The 17,964-nt window shown below is 38.0% G+C and overlaps 1 protein-coding gene across 6 annotated transcripts in view; it reads right to left on the bottom strand.

Moving 5' to 3' along the window:
- The window catches only part of LOC127941786 (guanine nucleotide exchange factor VAV2), a 151,677-nt gene that overhangs the window by 44,153 nt on the left and 89,560 nt on the right, over positions 1–17,964 (bottom strand). For all 6 annotated transcript variants that reach the window (XM_052537188.1, XM_052537186.1, XM_052537187.1 and 3 more), the window contains exon 3: positions 2,479–2,537. In XM_052537188.1, the coding sequence (XP_052393148.1) occupies positions 2,479–2,537 (59 nt within the window). The remainder of the gene's footprint in view (positions 1–2,478; positions 2,538–17,964) is intronic.

The raw sequence follows: 17,964 nt of genomic DNA, 5'->3' as shown, positions 1-17,964 counted from the left end.
ATCAACCCCCAGGACCACTAGGTAACTTTCTGGATGAATTAGATGTGAAGCTCTCAACCTTTCCTGAGGATGGTACTCCCCTAGTTATGCTTGTGAGATTTCAACATCCACCTAGATAAACCTCTGTATGCTGATTTCCACACTCTGCTTGCCTCTTTTGATCTCAACCGAGTGTCAACTACTGCTACTCACAAATCAGGCAACCAACTGGACCTTATTTATACACGACACTGCTCTACTGATCATGTACTGGGTACTCCACTGCACACGTCGGATCACTTCCTCCTCACTCTTAACCTCAACATGGTCTCTGACACATCACTTACCCCTCCACATGTCATCTTTCGACGTAACCTACGCTCACTCTCAAAATGAACAATTCATCTAACCCTCGCATGCTTTTTAAAACATTTTCCTCACTTCTTTGTCCTCCTCCTCTCCCTCCTGTTTAATCTTTCATACCTGACGACTTTGCCATGTGAATCATTAATAAAATTAAAAACATCAGTGCACAATTTTCCACACCACAATCAGTCAAGCTCATATCACCAGCAAACATGCACTCATTTACATCCTTCTCTTCACTCTCTGAGTGAAGTCTCCTAACTCATCCTTTCTAATCATCCTACTACTTGCCCAATTGATCCTATTCCATCTCATAGTGTTCCTGTAGCTCAAGCGGTAGAGAATTGCGTTAGCATGGGCAACATTGGGGGTTCGTATCCCGGGGAACACATGTTAGGAAAAATTGTTAACCTGAATGGATTGTATGGTAGCTCCTCGCATCTCAGCTTGTCTAACAGACATTTCTTGCTGGATGATGGACCATCACCTTCAACTCAACCTTGCCAAGACAGAACTGCTTGTGATTCCAGCAAACCCATTGTTTCATTAAAATTTCAACATCAAGTTAGGCACATCAACCATAACTCCTTCAAAAAGAGTTATGATTGATGATCAGCTGACTTTCTCAGACCACATTGCTAAAACTGTCCGATCCTGCAGATTTGCTTTATTCAACATCAAGAATATCAGGCCCTTTCTTTAGGAACATGCTGCCCAACTCCTTGTTCAAGCTTGTTCAAGGCTTTGGAATAGAGCTACCGAGTTCCCGGTACTGAACAAAGCAGCACACACTACAGTATGAATGAAAGATGACAATCTGAACACTGATGTTTAATGTAGAAACAGCATTCTGCCTAAAAATACAATAAAAAGAGGGTGATCTGATCTCATAGACTGTGAGTAACATAACCACTATCAGCATGTAACAACCCATCTGGTGAGAAATACAGTCTGAGCAGAATCTGAGATAGCAATGGTTCAGTTGAAAGAGGAAACCAAACATCGTGTCAACAGGTGCTGCAGTACAGGGTGAAAACATGATGAATCACTTACACTTTACCTCTCTTTGTTCATGCTACTCAGTAAAAGACCTTATTATTGAAGCAGGACCTTCATATGTAAAAGCAGTGGTTTATATCTTATGGTGTGTGCGTGACTTAAAACACTTTACATGTGTAATAATAAACAAGCTATATTTGAACAATATACAGTAAACAGAGTAACATATTTGTGTTCTTTTCACCCGCTGGAACTCAAGCAAGCAAGGAAGCCCAGAGGAAGAGCTTGTGGTCACAGCTGAAAAAACAGAAATAGTAACAAGAGTTTTTTTTGTGTAATGTCACAGTTTCCCTCAGTGAAGCAGCACTCTGTCTTTTGATAGCTAAGTAATTAACAGGCATTCAGAATAACCATTAACCAATCTAGCTGAGAGGTCAAATGGCATAAAGATGCTGCAGAGGAATCTCTCCCTAGGGTCTTTCATTAATAAAACAATGCAACCAAACCATGCTGAGAGTAACTTAAATGAAAAAAAATGAACTCAGTCGCACAAATTTAACAGGCTCTTCAAATATGCTTCATTCTTTGTTAATGTTTTTCCAAGATTGGTTTTCGCTAGTCGTGGATTCTGAATGCATTGCCACAGATTTCGCTTATGCTTATGCCGCTGAGTGGCATCTTTACTTCCTGGTCAGAGAGCACCTGTTCATCAAAAGCTCACTATCCAATCAGAGTAGATCACTGTTAAGCCCGCCCCCACGAGAAGTTTGTGTCAAAACACCAAACGAAAAACTGCGAAGCATAGGCGAAATCTGTGGCAATGAATTCAGAATCCACTAAGTACATTTTTATCAAATAAATTCAGGCTTGATGACCATAAGTGACTTATTGGAAAAAAGGGATCCCTCCTTACTAAAAGACCTGAGGGGAGCGACAACCACACACTTCATGGGTTTGGACCAAAGGTTTCACACATATGCGGTAGTCTGTGCCAACAGCTTCTCCCTTCCAGGCTCTGAACGGAGCCGCATAAAAGGTGCAACCCGAGAGAGAGCCGTGAAAGATCCCTCAAGACTCGAGACACACCACGACTGAAAGGAAACACTATCAGCATGTGTGAAGGAAGTCCGTTACCTGATGCCTTTGATTTGTGCGATGCTGTTGTGGGAGATTCTGGACAGCGCAGAGATCACCTGTGAGAACAAGAGAAGGTTTCAATTAGCCAAAGAAATGTCACTTAAAGCAAATTACAGAACAATCTACTCGATTTTTACATTTCCAGATCAATATAAATCAAGATCGTCTAGATTTTAACATTTTCTGAAAGTCGAAAAACACTGCACCACAATCTTAGGATGTTTTGTAACTGCAAGGTTTTTAAAAATAGTTATCCTTTCACTAGAACGATCTGGTCTAAAAAAGTCTTCTTGTTAGTTACTATATATTAATTTTTTTAATCAAAACAGCAAAATCAAATAACCTTCTTATAACAAACATATTTTTCATCATAGCTCCTCCATATTTAAAATAATAATAATAATAATAATAATTTACATAATATATATATATGTAAGAAAAGAAAAAAGTAAAGAAAAAATACTGTTTACATTAACAGCATTAAAGAAATATCTAAATATTCAATTGAGTTGCAAGACATTTTAAAGAAAAACAACTTCAGAAAAATATAATACTTAATTTTATTTGTAAAAAAACTAAGAAATTGATGCCACTAATAAACTTTTGCAACATTACAGAGTAGTGTCTTGTGTTTATTGCCATGTTTTATGATGGGCTTTAGTGGCACAGCATGTGTGCACACACGGATCATGCTATGCCACTAATGACAACATTAACGGACATGTGGCATGAAACTCCTCAATGAAATCACAGACGTTAAATGCTTTTCACGGATCTGTGAAGACCTCTCCTCTCTCCAGCTGCATTAGTGCTGGGGAACAGGGTTAAATGTGTGCGCTATTTACACTGATTTAATGCCAGTCGTGAGTCACATGCGAGTAGGCTTATTGGTGGACCTTCTAGAGGCTTCCAGATGGTGTGCTAGAGGGTCTCAATGTATAATGCAGAAGCCACACACCCACACCCACACACACACAGGAAAGCACATGCACATATGCAAAAGTGAAGATGGTGCTGTGTCACCTCATGCTCATGGCTGTTTTCCGCTTGCCTTGACTGCTGCCATGGTGACATCAGTTGTTCCTCAGTCAGAGCAAAACACTGAGTGCAGATGTGTGTGGAGCTTCAAGGTTCTTAGCATAGGTAATGGGTGATATTTGAGAAAATATAGCGTGAAAACTACCAATAAATAAGTAACATGTTTAAATGATTCATTAAAAACACTACATTTTATACTCCTGCAGCTATAAATTACAATGAGCATTAATATACAAACTCTAATAAAAAAACAGAGTCTGAAGAAGCACTTTTTTCACATAATGCCAAAATGTACCCAATACAACTTCCTTAATATGTATTAAATGTACCATACACACAGATTCTGTGGCTACAAAATTACACAAACAACTCAGCACATTTCTGGAGATTATACATTTTGCCCAGCCCAGTGTTTGTTTATGAAAAATCATGGCTAATTTGATCATGTTTTCTCCTCTAAATGAGAGCAGGAATGGCATGTGGGCCTGTGTATATCTGCTCAAATATATAAACAAGGAATGTCTCTAATGCGGACACTCAGGACTGAATTAATGACATCATGACAAACCATAATGCATTGCATCTCATATTCTCCCACTTATCTTCTGGCTTGCATCAAGGCAGTAGAACAGATGATTGAGTGATCAATCCAACTAAATTAGTCTATGTGTTAGCCTGTTAGGCGAATTGCTCTTATGTTCATCTGCTAATGTGTCTACATTTTCATGGAGCTTCAACACAACATCACCTGCTGCGGGGACGATATGTGACTCATCCATCATCAAAGCTTTGGCTATTTCTTCTCTGGATTGTGTTTCTAAAGCGGCGCTTCATTCTTGTACTCAGTCACTTTCATAGCTTTGTCTCTCATTCTTCATCTCTCCCTCAGGTCAGGTCAACCGCTCTAGCTCTGTTGTCTCATAATATTGATTTTTCCCTCATCTCAGTGCTTCGGTGTGCATGAGGAGCATGAGATCAGAGCCAGGACGCAACATTCATCACCTCATGAAACCAGCACAATACTCCCCATCACTCACAATAGCAGCGACAGTAAGAGAGAATCGTAGCTTTTTCACTAATGTTATACAGTCGCTTATCTGAGGTAAGATACAGCAGCAGTGTCTCTACATTAGCTGTAATGTGTGCTGGGTTTACCACCTGTCCAACAGAACAACTTATGTGGTCACAGACACAGCAGGACTTTTGAGGGAAAAGAAAAGCAAACAGGAATAAAAAAAGAAAGGTGAGATAAGGTGAGACAAAACTAGAGGAGATGAAGTAGAAGACAAGAGAATAGACAAGACAAGTCGAGATGGGCCAAGACAAGATGAGATGAGACAAGATGGAAAGTAGTAGGAGGAAAAACTGAGGATAGAAGTAGTGTGAGACAAGAAGAGAAGAGACAGAAGGGAAGAAAAGATAAGACGCTGGAGGAGAGGACAGAAGAGAAGTCGAGAGATGAGAATGTAGATGATACAAAAAGTAGATGATACAAGACATTTTAGAAGAAGGTGAAGAGTTAGCAGAGGATACGCAAAATAAAAGAAGATACAAGAAGTAGAAGACAAAATGAGAAGCAATAGATGAAACTATAAGTAACAGAAGATATGAGAAGAACTAGACACAAGATAATTGAAGATAGTAAAAGACGAAAAGAAGTAGAGAAATGAGGAATAAAACAGAAGACAACATAAAAGTAGTAGATTATATGATAAATAGGAGACACAAGAGTTTTAAACACATGAAAAGTGGTAGAAGACAGAAAGAGGAGAGGGAAGGAGAGGAGATGAGATGAAGATCCAACCACCATGGCTGCAAACATCACTAACAAAACAGATTATTACAGTTACATAATGAAAAGTGCCAGCGCTTTATATCATGCTGCTCTGAATCAACCTTATGCATAAAAGATTCCAAATAAACCTGATGAGGGAAAGCAGCCATATAAACAAATGCTTAAATGTGATGTTCTACACTAATGTACTCTAAACGAGAGTTTGAGCGAGTCTTTGAGTTTCAGCGGGAAACTGAGAATGGTAGGAGATGTGTGAACAGATGGCAGTGAGTAAGACAAGAGTCCTGGCACTCATCTATAATGTTCCCAACAGCACAGAACGCCAACCAGCACAAACTCGCACAACTCAAAATAAACTTGGCCACACATACAAACACCAGATCCACCACCAAAAGACCCATGGTTCTCTCTGTTAAGCTAGGCTAACACCAATCTCACAACAATATACACTGAGATTTCACAATTCAATGAATGAATGAATGAATGAAAAAATACTGATTGTAAATTATTGCTGCAACCATGTATTCAAAACCACAATAAACACAAGTTAAAGGTTGGAAACACTTTCAATTATAATTGAAATTAATCAACATTCGCTTAAATGCTTGAAATTAGTTTTACAGGCAAAGAAAAATAATTAAGAATATTTTAAATATAATCTGAATTTCATATTTTATAACTAAATTGCCAATAATATAATCTAATCTAATCTAATCTAATCTAATCTAATCTAATATAATATAATATAATATAATATAATATAATATAATATAATATAATATAAATTGATTTCTAAATGTCTTTAGATTTTACATTTGTTTGGAGGTGTTTCTTTGTTCCCTTGATTTAGGCATGATTTGTTTGTAAGCCTAGTTTGCTAAGAAGTCAGACACAGACTTGTACAACATAACAAAGGGAAAAAAAACTAAACACAGCCTTCTGTTTCACATCAGCCAAGGAGTGATGTCATCACTCTGTGTGCATGTGCTGAAGTGTGGGGTATCAGCTGATGTGGTGACATGACGAACATGCTGGCAACAGAGCTTGAGCCAGAGCCGAATCCTCTCAGAGGACTCCAGCTGCTGCGTGTTTAGCAGGGATTTTCCAGTCATCCCTACTGCACTAGGGAGGGGGATTTGGGCTGTGACCCAAATGTTTATGGCGCTGCCCCAAAGACCCAGTCCAGCTCCTGGGAATGAAAAGATGACATATCCTTCAGTCTGAACACAAAGGAGTATGTGAAAGACGTGTGTGCATTCAAAAAAAATAAATATCAGTGGACAGTGGTCATCTTCACACAAAACACGACTACAGTGTGCCAACAAACGGATTGATCAACTTAGCTCACAATGCTTTTAAGAAACACAGCCCTGTGTTTCTTAAAAGCATTGTGAGCTAAGTTGATCATAGAAATGACTGGTGGCAATGCTTCTACAATCTAATTAGGCTTATGATTAGGGGTGTGCTATATATCGTCTATAATAATATCGTAAATGTTGTTTAAACGATATGCGATTTGACATTATCCAGTATATCGCAAAAACCAAACAAAAACACACCCAGAGAGTGCTTGCATACACTATGATACGTATGCGTGTGCAATTAGAGTTCAGACGTTCACTGTGCAATTTAGTGTATTAAAATCCATTTAGAATAAGTCCAAAATTCAAGATAAGGGGACTTTTATATGTCTTTTTCATTTATATCATCTAATATAGTTAATATCACACTAAAGCCCTGTTCTCACGGGATTAATATTATCCCCACATCTGATTTTCTTGAGGAGCATTTGAACAGGTCCCATTCTATGGTCAGATTAGATGGATTTTAAAGAAGAAACTAATATAGATTTGTGCCCTGTGTCATTAAAATTTCACCAGGTTAAAATAATATGTCAAGCTTTATGCTTGTTTTAATTGTAACAAATTAACCTCAAATATTTTGTAGCTTTCTCTTTCTGCAAATTGTGTAGTTGTATGGTGTAGTATAGCAATATAACAGCACCCAAAATACTATCAAAACATTTCTACGCAGCTCCATTCTGCAAAGATGAATAAAAAGGTGCACAGAAAACAAAAACCTCGAAAAATGATATACGAACTCACAAATGCTGACCAAATCACAGAGATGCCGATTCACCTTGAACTAAAATTATCACAGGACCTTGGTGCTCTGCGCAATATGGTAGGTCATTTGCGGGGGATTTTTTTTTTTTTTACAAATTATAAACATGGCTGATTCGCACGGGATTTAGATCACAGACAACCTCTGCAATTATTACAAATTACTGGAGGTCACCAGGTAATACTATATGAATAGGGCTAAAGGGTTTTCTCCAAATATCAGTATGACTGCAAGTGTGATATTGATTTGATAAAATAACCCAATAAACAAGAAGCTAATATTAATTGACTTTTTACACACAAGTTTCTGTTTTTTTTCTCTATTTCATCAACTAAAATAGTTTCAAACAAACCCAGGGAAACTGTTTTGCGCCACTGAGCAACACATGACGGTGTTTCGTTGCTGAGACAATATTGGCCACCACCTACTGGCAAATAGTTTCAAATATCACTATTAAACATTTTGTTTTTAAAATATCAAACATTATTCATGCATTTGTAACTGCATGTTAACTGCATTAGTGTTCTGCATGAAACAGGCTGTGCAAATACATCTAAATGCCACTTTAGATGCATACTCTGTGCCACCTCTGCATTGCAAATTTTGTTGATTCTGATTTCATTTGATTGGTAACAGCACTATAGTGTCTTACTATTTGAATTTATTAATTAAATGTAAGAATATGACACAAAAGATGATGCATACATTTAATAAAGGTTCGATTGGTTTCATAAAGGTAAAATGTAAAATGCCAATAAAAGGTAAAAATCTGTTACTTCTGCAAACTAACCACCTTACAGAATATGATGATTATCAAAAGCATTGGGAGTAGTTTTTCTACTGCAGTCCTAAATCTGTCAAAGTACCAGCACAATAAAATATTGTCCAATTACGGTTATCAATTTGCAGAAAATATTGTGGTATCATTTTTTTGTCATCATCGCACACCCCTATTTATGATACTTTCGGCAAATGCAGCACAGTACAGTACCTAATAATATCACAAACTAACCACACTGCCACATCAGTGGGTGGAGTATTTATTTTCATGCCGTGACAGCCACGTCTGCCAGAAATGAACATTTCAGTCCATTATGACATCTGCCTCTGAGAAACTCTAGTATCAGAGTTTGTGCTTATTTAGAAAACCTTCTTCTTCTTTAACTGAGCTGCATAAAATAATATAAATTAATACATTCATGAACATCTAATATGTAAGCGAAATACAAATAAATACATGCATCTCAATTCAAGAAAACTGTATTTATTTGTTTACGACATCTACAGTATTTGTGCATTTATTGTGTTAATATGACTGTGCACATAAATAAACAAACTTTAGATTCCTTTATTGATAGTTATTTATTAATTTCAGTAATTCAGTAAATAGGCCTAAATGTAATAAAGCCATATAATCAGATAATCTTTTCACACATTGTGTGCATGTGGCATATTATGGGTGTATAACTAAACAACAGTGGCCCCTTAAATAATGTGGAGGGTAAATTCACATATGAAAATCATTACACGGCTCTTATCAGATGGAGGGCTTTTGTGGTCTTGGCATGACTGCTTGTGCTTACAAATCCAACAAGCAATGGTGCTAGCCAAGCAAACGGCTATTTACTTAGACCGCAGACACTTGTGAATGCCTGCCTGTCTTGTACCTGCCCTTCGACTGGGAAAACAAATGATCACAAAGTGATCAGTGATGTTTCTGCATAGGCATTGCTCTCTGAAAAGGTTTAACAGAGCCATAATATCTGTGGTTACAGACAGAACATGCTGTAATGCAGTCTGCACACAGAAAGCAAAACACAATATATAAAGCACAATGAACTGTTAATGCTAGCTGAGCCTGTTGCTGCCTCACACAGCCTTAAAAACAGTTTTGTAAGATATTAATAAAAAAATGTATGCTCTTTGATTCATATCGAATAGGTCCAGAAACACAGACAATGCCTACGGCTTGTTTCGTAAGTTAACAAAGGAAATGAGAGGTGCTCTTCCAAGCATACCCTACCATCACTCGCTCTCAGCGCCAGATTAACTGTAAACACATGTCCTTCATGTATATTTGAATGCATGTGTATGTATGTATGTGTGTGTGTGTGTGTGTGTGTGTGTGTTTGTGTATCTGAGTGACAGACAGAGTGTGTTACATCTTCATTGCCACTTCTGTGCGGCCTCCTCTCGGGCCGTCACAGTCATGATGGGTTTACTGAAAAGCACAAGGTCAAAGAAATGTTTAGCTGTAAAAGATCACTGTGAGTGTGTCTGTTATGACAACAATGGATTGTGTAAAACAGAGCGAAGGAGGGATTTCACTCTTGGAATCCAAGGAATCTGAGAACACAAAGGGATTATGGGACAATGATATGATTAGTGTCCTTTCACTCTCTAGAAACGCTACCCATCCCTCGTTCTCTCTCTCTACCTCCTCTGCAGGTTTAGTTAGTAGGGTGAAGGGTGTGTATTCAGAGAGCACAGTGTTTTTGAAGTTAAAACTAATTCTTCCATATACAAATTTTATCAGTGATGACACCTGCAGGGACACACATCGGGGGATGCTGGGTAGATTCATGCAGCCGTTGGACAGGCTCTGGTAGCTCTGAGCATGTGCGAGCGGATGGGATTAGTTTGAATTTAATCTAAGTGTCAGAGGTTGAGTGAACAGGGCCAGGGCTGGAGCTCTGCGCTGGAGGAGATAAAGGCAAGCTGGGGAAGAATAAATGGCCGGACGTTCCCTCTGACTGTCCTCCAGACCATCCCAGGACATTGACTATTGTGTCAGGCGAGGATGCACGGATCTTCTTCCCCGAATCTAACGAAGGCTTCTCTCTATAGCACGTCAAAGCAAACACAGATAATCAGAGAAGCAGCATTGCTTCATCCATCTCAGTCAGATGGAGAGTACTGATACTCTCTCTCTGTTGAATAGATGGATTTATTCTATATCCCATCCCACTGTTGCGGGGTCAGAGCGCTCTAATGTGGCAGGTCAGCCATGCAGAGTTCCTCTATCACGTTCAAACAGGGCCCAACACAGTCAGGTACAGAGTGGCTACTTGAAATAAGCACCCACGGGTCGAGGCGCTCAAAATCCATTAAATTAAACCACAGCTCTATGTACGGTATTTATCTTGTATTCATCAACCATTATACCACAAGAGATCATCACATCTGTTAGTAAGATGAGAGTGGTTGTGAATACTAATAAATGGGACTGTTTTAAATATAATATTTTATAATATTTTTAAACATCAATTCTGATTTAAATAAAAAAATTGTCAGTAAAGACATTGATAAAAGTTAATATATATTTTTTTAAATGTTCTTTTGAACTTTCTATTCAGAAAATCCTAAAAACAAATGTATAAGAATGAGAAATGTTTCTTGAGCACCAAAGAGACATATTCGAATTACAGGAATACATTCCATTTGAATGTTGATAGAGAATTAACAGCTATCTTAACTTGTAATATTTCACAATATTATTGTTTTTATCATATTTCGACCAATTAAATGCAGTCTTGATGAGCAAAACTGAACATGCATTGACTTTCAAAATTCAGAAATTGGTGCTGACCTGCTCCTGCTGTGAGAAGTGACCCTCTCTGTTGGCTAAAGGGAAGTACAGTGAGAGAAAAAGAAGCACAGAGGACAAACATACTGATCTTATTCTGATCTTGCTGCTCTCTCTGTTACAGTACAGGAGTGCCTGGGTGAGGTGAATGAAGACACGCAGGAGGTCTCTCCATTGGCAGTTGACGTGACAGCAGGACAAAGGCCTTCAATTTGGAGCACTGGCCTATTTGGCAACACAACTCTCTGTCGCCACAACAACTATGATGGACACCCGAGGGCAGAGTCACATGACGCCGCTGCAGATTTTGCCAATAAGGTCATGGGGATGCAGAGTCGATGTTTGAATCATTTAAAATCAGAATGTAAGTGTGCTCACCCCATTTTTGTTTGTAAGAAAAAAATTGATTAGATTTCATATCGCAATATATATCACAGAAAAATAAAATATCGCAATGTCATTTTTTCCCAATATCGTGCAGCCCTAGTATGTATCATACTGCATAATATTCTTTTCAAACAACATAATTCAATAAAAATATTGAATCCTAAGAGGATTCAAGACAGAACTGTGATGATAACTTCTAAGCATGCACATTTACAAAAGCAGAGAAAAAACGCCTTTGAGAGTGTGGTGGTCAGCTGCCAAACCAGAAGATCTTTTACCACTGGGTGCTGAATTTGGTTCCTTTTGGGCTAATAAGAGAAATGCACATGATATTTTTACCCAGGTGACAGATTTGAAAATTCTCACACACATACACACAGAGTAGTGCAGGTGAGAATGCCTGTACAGGTCTCTGTCGGCTAAACTAGTAATTTAAAAAAAATTGCCATGAGCACTGTAAAGATGTTCAAAACATAATGCCACTGAGAACTCTAATGATGATAGTGATTAAATGAAGAATTGACCGTGCTAGTTTCACATCAAAGCTGACACTGACTCCTGACAGAGGGATAGTTGTTTTACTCACTAACTGATACACCCACTCTCCTCTCTGATCTTCAGTATGCAGGGAAAGGGTGCAGAAAAATAAGTGTGTGTGTGTGTGTGAAGGAAGGTGGTGGAAGGGATTGTGACAAGATTGTCAGAATGCATTATTGTCCCCCAGTCACTCCAATGAGACGTCATCCCATAACTCGTTCAGATGTGACTGAAGAAAGGGGTGCTGCCAACCTCTCCAGGAATAAGATCAGAAGCACGGACTTACGTCTTCATTAAAAAGAGCCTGACTTCACAGGGATGGTTCGCTGTGACAGTTTTCAACAGGTCATGAACTCTTTTGCAGAGTTCACCAAATACATGCACTGGTTTCGTCGGTGGCATCGGCAAACATCTCATACCACTCATTAATGAAAGCAAACACTAGACTAAAATGCTGAATATGAATATAAAAAAAAGAAAATAAATAAACATTATTAACAACAACAATTTTAAGTGCTACAACTCAATGTAGGCATCACAACATTGCAATGCTGTTTGAGGGAATCTGCGGGTGCTATATTACCCGACACCCTTCAAAAACTCTTGGGGGTGAGGGGAGATGTCATGTCAAATTGGGCTGGTGACTTCTTCAGTGGTTAACCTTTGGAGATAGCCAGACACATCTCAGGGTGTTAGCATACATCCCAGGCAATAGACGAAACCTGAAATGGGGCGAGATGGCATTTCCCGCTTTTTTTGTTTGTTTGAAAGTACAAATTCAGGTTTGCATGCCATGATGGTTTCTCCCACAGGCAGGATTACCACCTCAAACTGACAGAACAACTGCTGAATAATGCTAATAAGAGTGAGAATCAAAGTTTGGTGGCCGAGGTGAAGATGGTTAGTAATTCTCTTTTATGACAAGTCTAAATAGGCTTCTCATTGCTCAGATGTGTCGATCATCTGTTCCATACAAATGACATTCTATGTCACGATCATTGCTGTGTTGAAGTTACACATGCACTTTGTCTGCAATGGATCTGTACAATGCATTTTGGTGGTTTAGAACAGTCACAAAGCATGTGAATAATGTGTGACTATTCTGTATTGCACCCTTTTTATTAGACTAAAATATGACACAAACGCATGACACGAAAGCATGTTCCACCTCAGAATAAAATGTAAATAAATTACATTCACATTTTGAGATTCAGTAAGATTTATCAAAAATATATATAAATAAATAAAAATAGTAATTTTATTCATTAAATCATTAAATGCATCAAACATGATGATAAAGACACTTATGTTAAAAATAATTATATTTCAAATAAATGCTGTTTGAACTTTCCAGTTATAAAAATATTAGTCAAAATCAGCATATTAGAATGAAATCTGAAGGATAATGTAGCACTTAAGACTGAAGTAATGGATCCTTAAAATTCAGTTTTCATATTTCACAATATTGTTGTTTTTTAATCAAATAAATGCAGCTTTGGTTGAGCATGAAGGACTTTTAAAAAAAAAAAACATTACAGTGATTTATTAAGTTGCAGTAACAAGGAACAAAATCACATTTGCAAGATTAAAAAAAAATGTGTGGAAATGGGCTTACATGGTTTATAGTCCAGAGAAAAGACGAACAATGTTACATGTCCGTAAATCAATCTCAGCTTCTTTGAAGTCAAACACTGAATGAGGAAGTGGTGAAGAAAGAAAGTTTATCAAAAGTGTTTGAGCTCCACATTGGGTCCATCATGAATCACAGATCAGGGTCGTAAATCTCCTGTACTCATCTCTTCAGCCTGTCACCAGAGTCTGCTAGAGCCTCACACACACAGTGGCTTATTCACATCCGAGACTGATGAATGAGCCCCTGGCTAGGAACATGTCCAGACGGTCCCATCCAAGAAAGCACCCACTGCATGTGGAGTCTACTCTCTCTGGATACAGCAGTGTATCCATCCGGCTCTTTTGTAATGGAGATCATGAACACAGAGGACAATTCATTCTCATTTCTCAGTGGTGATTCAGGGCTCTACTCTGCACACAATCTCTATTGTTGGGATATCACTAGTCACCTATCCCAACTCAAATGCCCTGTGAGAGGCTTGCACATTCTTCAGCAAGGGAATAACTATCCGAAACATCCACAGTTCTGGTCATCAACATGCATTACTTTCAATTTCAGCATTTCTGTCACACATAACAAAAATCAGACCACAAAATGTAAAACTAATATAAAAAAATAAGATTAAAATGTATTTAAAATCAATCCATCAATCTATCTATAGGAGCTTTGGAGCTGAAGTGTGTTGTTTTGTTTTTCTCTATTTGCACAGTTCAGTGGGTGAATCACCAGGAAGAGGGAAATATTGAGACAGGAAGCAGATCCTGCCATATTAATCACATAATATATCCCCGGTAATCTCAGCACACTGACACTCCAGCTCTATATCAACAAAAACATTTGTTTAACGGGCTTATGTCTACATATCCAAATCCTTTAGTATTATAATAAAAGAAAATGAAAAAATCCTTCTGACAGAGATAAGATGATGATTATTTTCATGTTATGACTAGGGCTGCTACAACTAATCGATAAAATCGTTGTTTATCGATAATGAAAATCATCGACAATGATTCTCAATATCGATTAGTTGGGTCCGCCCACAGTTCATGTAAAACTGCAGCCGGTCACATCAAATTACTAGGGCTGGATCAGAATATTCGATTATTCGTTCGGCGGCTTGGCATTTGATTTTCAATTCTGAGATTTGAATGATCTTTTTTTTAACACCTGGCATCCCCCGTGAAATGGTCTTCAATCATGCTTAAATATAGCCGCTTTTTTACTATCGCCGAACAGTTCCAAGGACTATCAAGTACAGTTACAGCTGTATTTCCACGTGAGCCTGGTACAGTGCGGCATGATTATAAACTGTTTTTGGCCTGCAATTCTTGGCATGGTTAGACAACTGTGCTTAGTCGTGCTGATAGAGTGGGTGTGCATGATGTCGCCGCTCTGTTGCCTGGCTATGCGGAAGTGCGCTATTTGATAAACAACCAAGTAAACTACGCAATGTTCAATATAAAAAAGAAAAAAAGTCTGAGACAGTTTGTTCTGTGGAGGAAACACTTGCGCTTATTGATATTATACCCATCGTCGCCTTCTGTTTATTTTACATTTCACGTTGAGAGTTGTGCCTTTTGTTTCTGTTATTAAACGAAGTAAATATCAGATAAAAACAGGAGTCCAAAAAACAGAAATATCTGATCATCGTCCATATCGCTGTTTATTTTACATCTGCATTACCAAGCCAACGACTGATGCATTTGTATTGCATTCCAAAGAGCTGCGCTATAAGCATCACGGTGGAAAATTAAACCTTGACTGGCCTGGATCAGCACGGAAAAGTGGCTTATGAATCGCCCATGAGTGAAGGTCATGAACGTCATGATTCAGTTAATCTGGAAGAGAAGACAAAAATGCAGAAGACCTTAGCTGTGTGGGAGCACTTTAAATTGAGTGAGGACAAGACTAAAGCAGTGTGCCAGATATGCGAATTGAAACTGGCCTACCACAACAGCAGATCAAGTTTGAAAAATCACCTGTTCTGTGATGAGTTATATATTGTTGGTTTAAAAAACAAGCTGCTTTTATCTGCCATGTTAATCAGTAATTTTACACATGATTAAAACCTGCACTTAATTTGCTTGGAAAAAAAAAAAAAAAGTACAGTAGTCCAGCCTAATAATAATCTGTCTATATCAGTGGTTCCCAACCTTTTTCAACTCGCGGCCCACACAACCAAACACATATGTTTGCGTGGCCCACTTCAAAAAAATTAACTGACCCCGCTTTTGTTGGGTTAATAACTTAGTACTCCGAAGCTAGATTTTAAACTATATTTATTGAATAAACTAGGGCTGTGCGATATGGACAAAAAAAAAAAAAAAAGATTTTTTTTATCAATTTTGCAATTGTGACACACATCGATATGCTTTTACAGTCATAAATGCATTCAGGATTAATTTGAAACATATTTCCAAAAGAAAAGCAATCAGAGCTTTATCAAAAAGTCATCTCTAGAACAGACATAAGTCAAAATTATCACTATAGTGAAGATGTAAAGAAATGTATAGACTTGTGGAAAAAAAAAAAAATCCTGTATACAGGGACTTTTTTTTTCTTTTTTGCCATGCATTGTTCATAGAGCTCATTAATTGTAGCGGTGCCTCAGGTGTTTGCAGTGTATGCGATCAGCAGTGAGAGCGCATAAATATAACGCGAAAGCACATTAAAATAATGCACGAGTGCGAATCTATCTGTTCGCAGCAGATTTCCTTTGCTCTGTCACAAAACCAGTCGTGCTTGCTCAGATACACACTGCTTTGCGAGGAGAGAGTGTGCACACTTAAAACGTGTCTCCTCTCACTTAAACTGCATCCTGTTCACTAACAAATTCACTCTATGCTCATGTGTTAGACATGAATTATCGCACGTTTTTATTTCTAGCCTTTTACCGCAGTGAGAACGCTCTGATCCGTCAACATTGGCTCAGAAAAAAGGCGCATCACAGACAGTATGTGAACCTGGAGTTAGGCATATGCCCAGTCTCTGTTCTCGCGCTAGGCGCAATGCATTCTGATGGGATCGGATACGGGAGGTCAGGGTCGCAGAAAATTGTGGTATAAAGCGTTTTAGAAATCGCGCACGCTCAAATCGTGATTTTATGACGTTTTCTTTTAATCGCACAGCCCTAGAATGGACTGGAAATGAACAGAAAATAATTGGCGGCCCACCTGCCGCGGACCACAGGTTGAAAACCACTGGTCTATATTAAAAGTATTGCTCTTAACAGACCTGTGTGTTTTGTATCACTAGTGCCGTGTGAGTATATAAGCCCCGCATATGGGGTGCCGTTTCTGGCTTGCGCTGCTCTGTACTTTATTTAAAGTTAATTCATTCTGAATGTGTCATGTGTCCATTTGCACCAAAATTAGACACTGCACTCCCTTGGGTCCGCAGCAACACACTCGCCAATGCTAACAGCCAGACAGATACATAGATTCCTGCCTTTATTAGAGAGAAGAATATGTTCATTCGCCTCCCTCTGAATATTCTGTGTTGATTACTACTAAATCGCCTTTCATTTTTCCATAAAGGCCTAACTTGACAATCTGCATTAAGTTTAAATCTTTACTGAAAGAGCGCCAGTGCCAGCACGCACGCGCATTAAACAGACGGAACACAGAGAGGTGAGGGAAACAATATTCAGCACAAATTATCTGTTGTTTAACATTTATATTTAGGTTTAAAAGTCAATATGCAGGGTGAGACATTTTTGAGAGTAGGAACTTTGAAGGGACAGCAGCATGTAATTGTCTGAATATAAATATCACATGCTTTTACAGGATAAAGAAATGACAGCAAGAGGAGACTGACTGTGATCAAAGTGCATACAAATGCATGTTCCTGCAGAGCATTGCTGTGATTTTGTTTGTATTTATTATCTTTATTGTTTTAATTTCTGATCTAGGTATGAAAATATATTCACCTACAGTGATTACCAATTTTTTTTTTTTTTTTTTTTTTTTACAAATTTATGTAAGGTTTTTAAAAAATGTTTAAGGTTTGTGCCACTGCTAACAGCATTGGTAATTACCAAAATATTTTTTTCACTTTCAGTATTGTTTAGACCTCCAATATGCGCAAGCTTTTTATTAACAGTAGTAAGCTATTTTTAATGCCATAATATAATTATTGCTGTTATCTGTGAAAGAAAGATAATAGGTTTTAATCCGATTAATAAAAAGAATAATAATTGTCCAACTAATTGATTATCAAACTAATCATTAGTTGCAGCCTTCGTTATGACCTATAGCTGATAAATGGCCAATATTAGAAAGAAAGAATCCTTGATGCTCCCACATTTCTAGAAATGATCTCCACAATTACAAATAGCCTGGTGACACCGAACAGCAACTGAATACATTACACACAAACAGTGTC

This window comes from Carassius gibelio, chromosome A21, assembly GCF_023724105.1.
Source record: "Carassius gibelio isolate Cgi1373 ecotype wild population from Czech Republic chromosome A21, carGib1.2-hapl.c, whole genome shotgun sequence".
In the NCBI taxonomy this organism is placed as follows: Eukaryota; Metazoa; Chordata; class Actinopteri; order Cypriniformes; family Cyprinidae; genus Carassius; species Carassius gibelio.
This window is presented reverse-complemented; position numbering and strand designations above follow the sequence as displayed.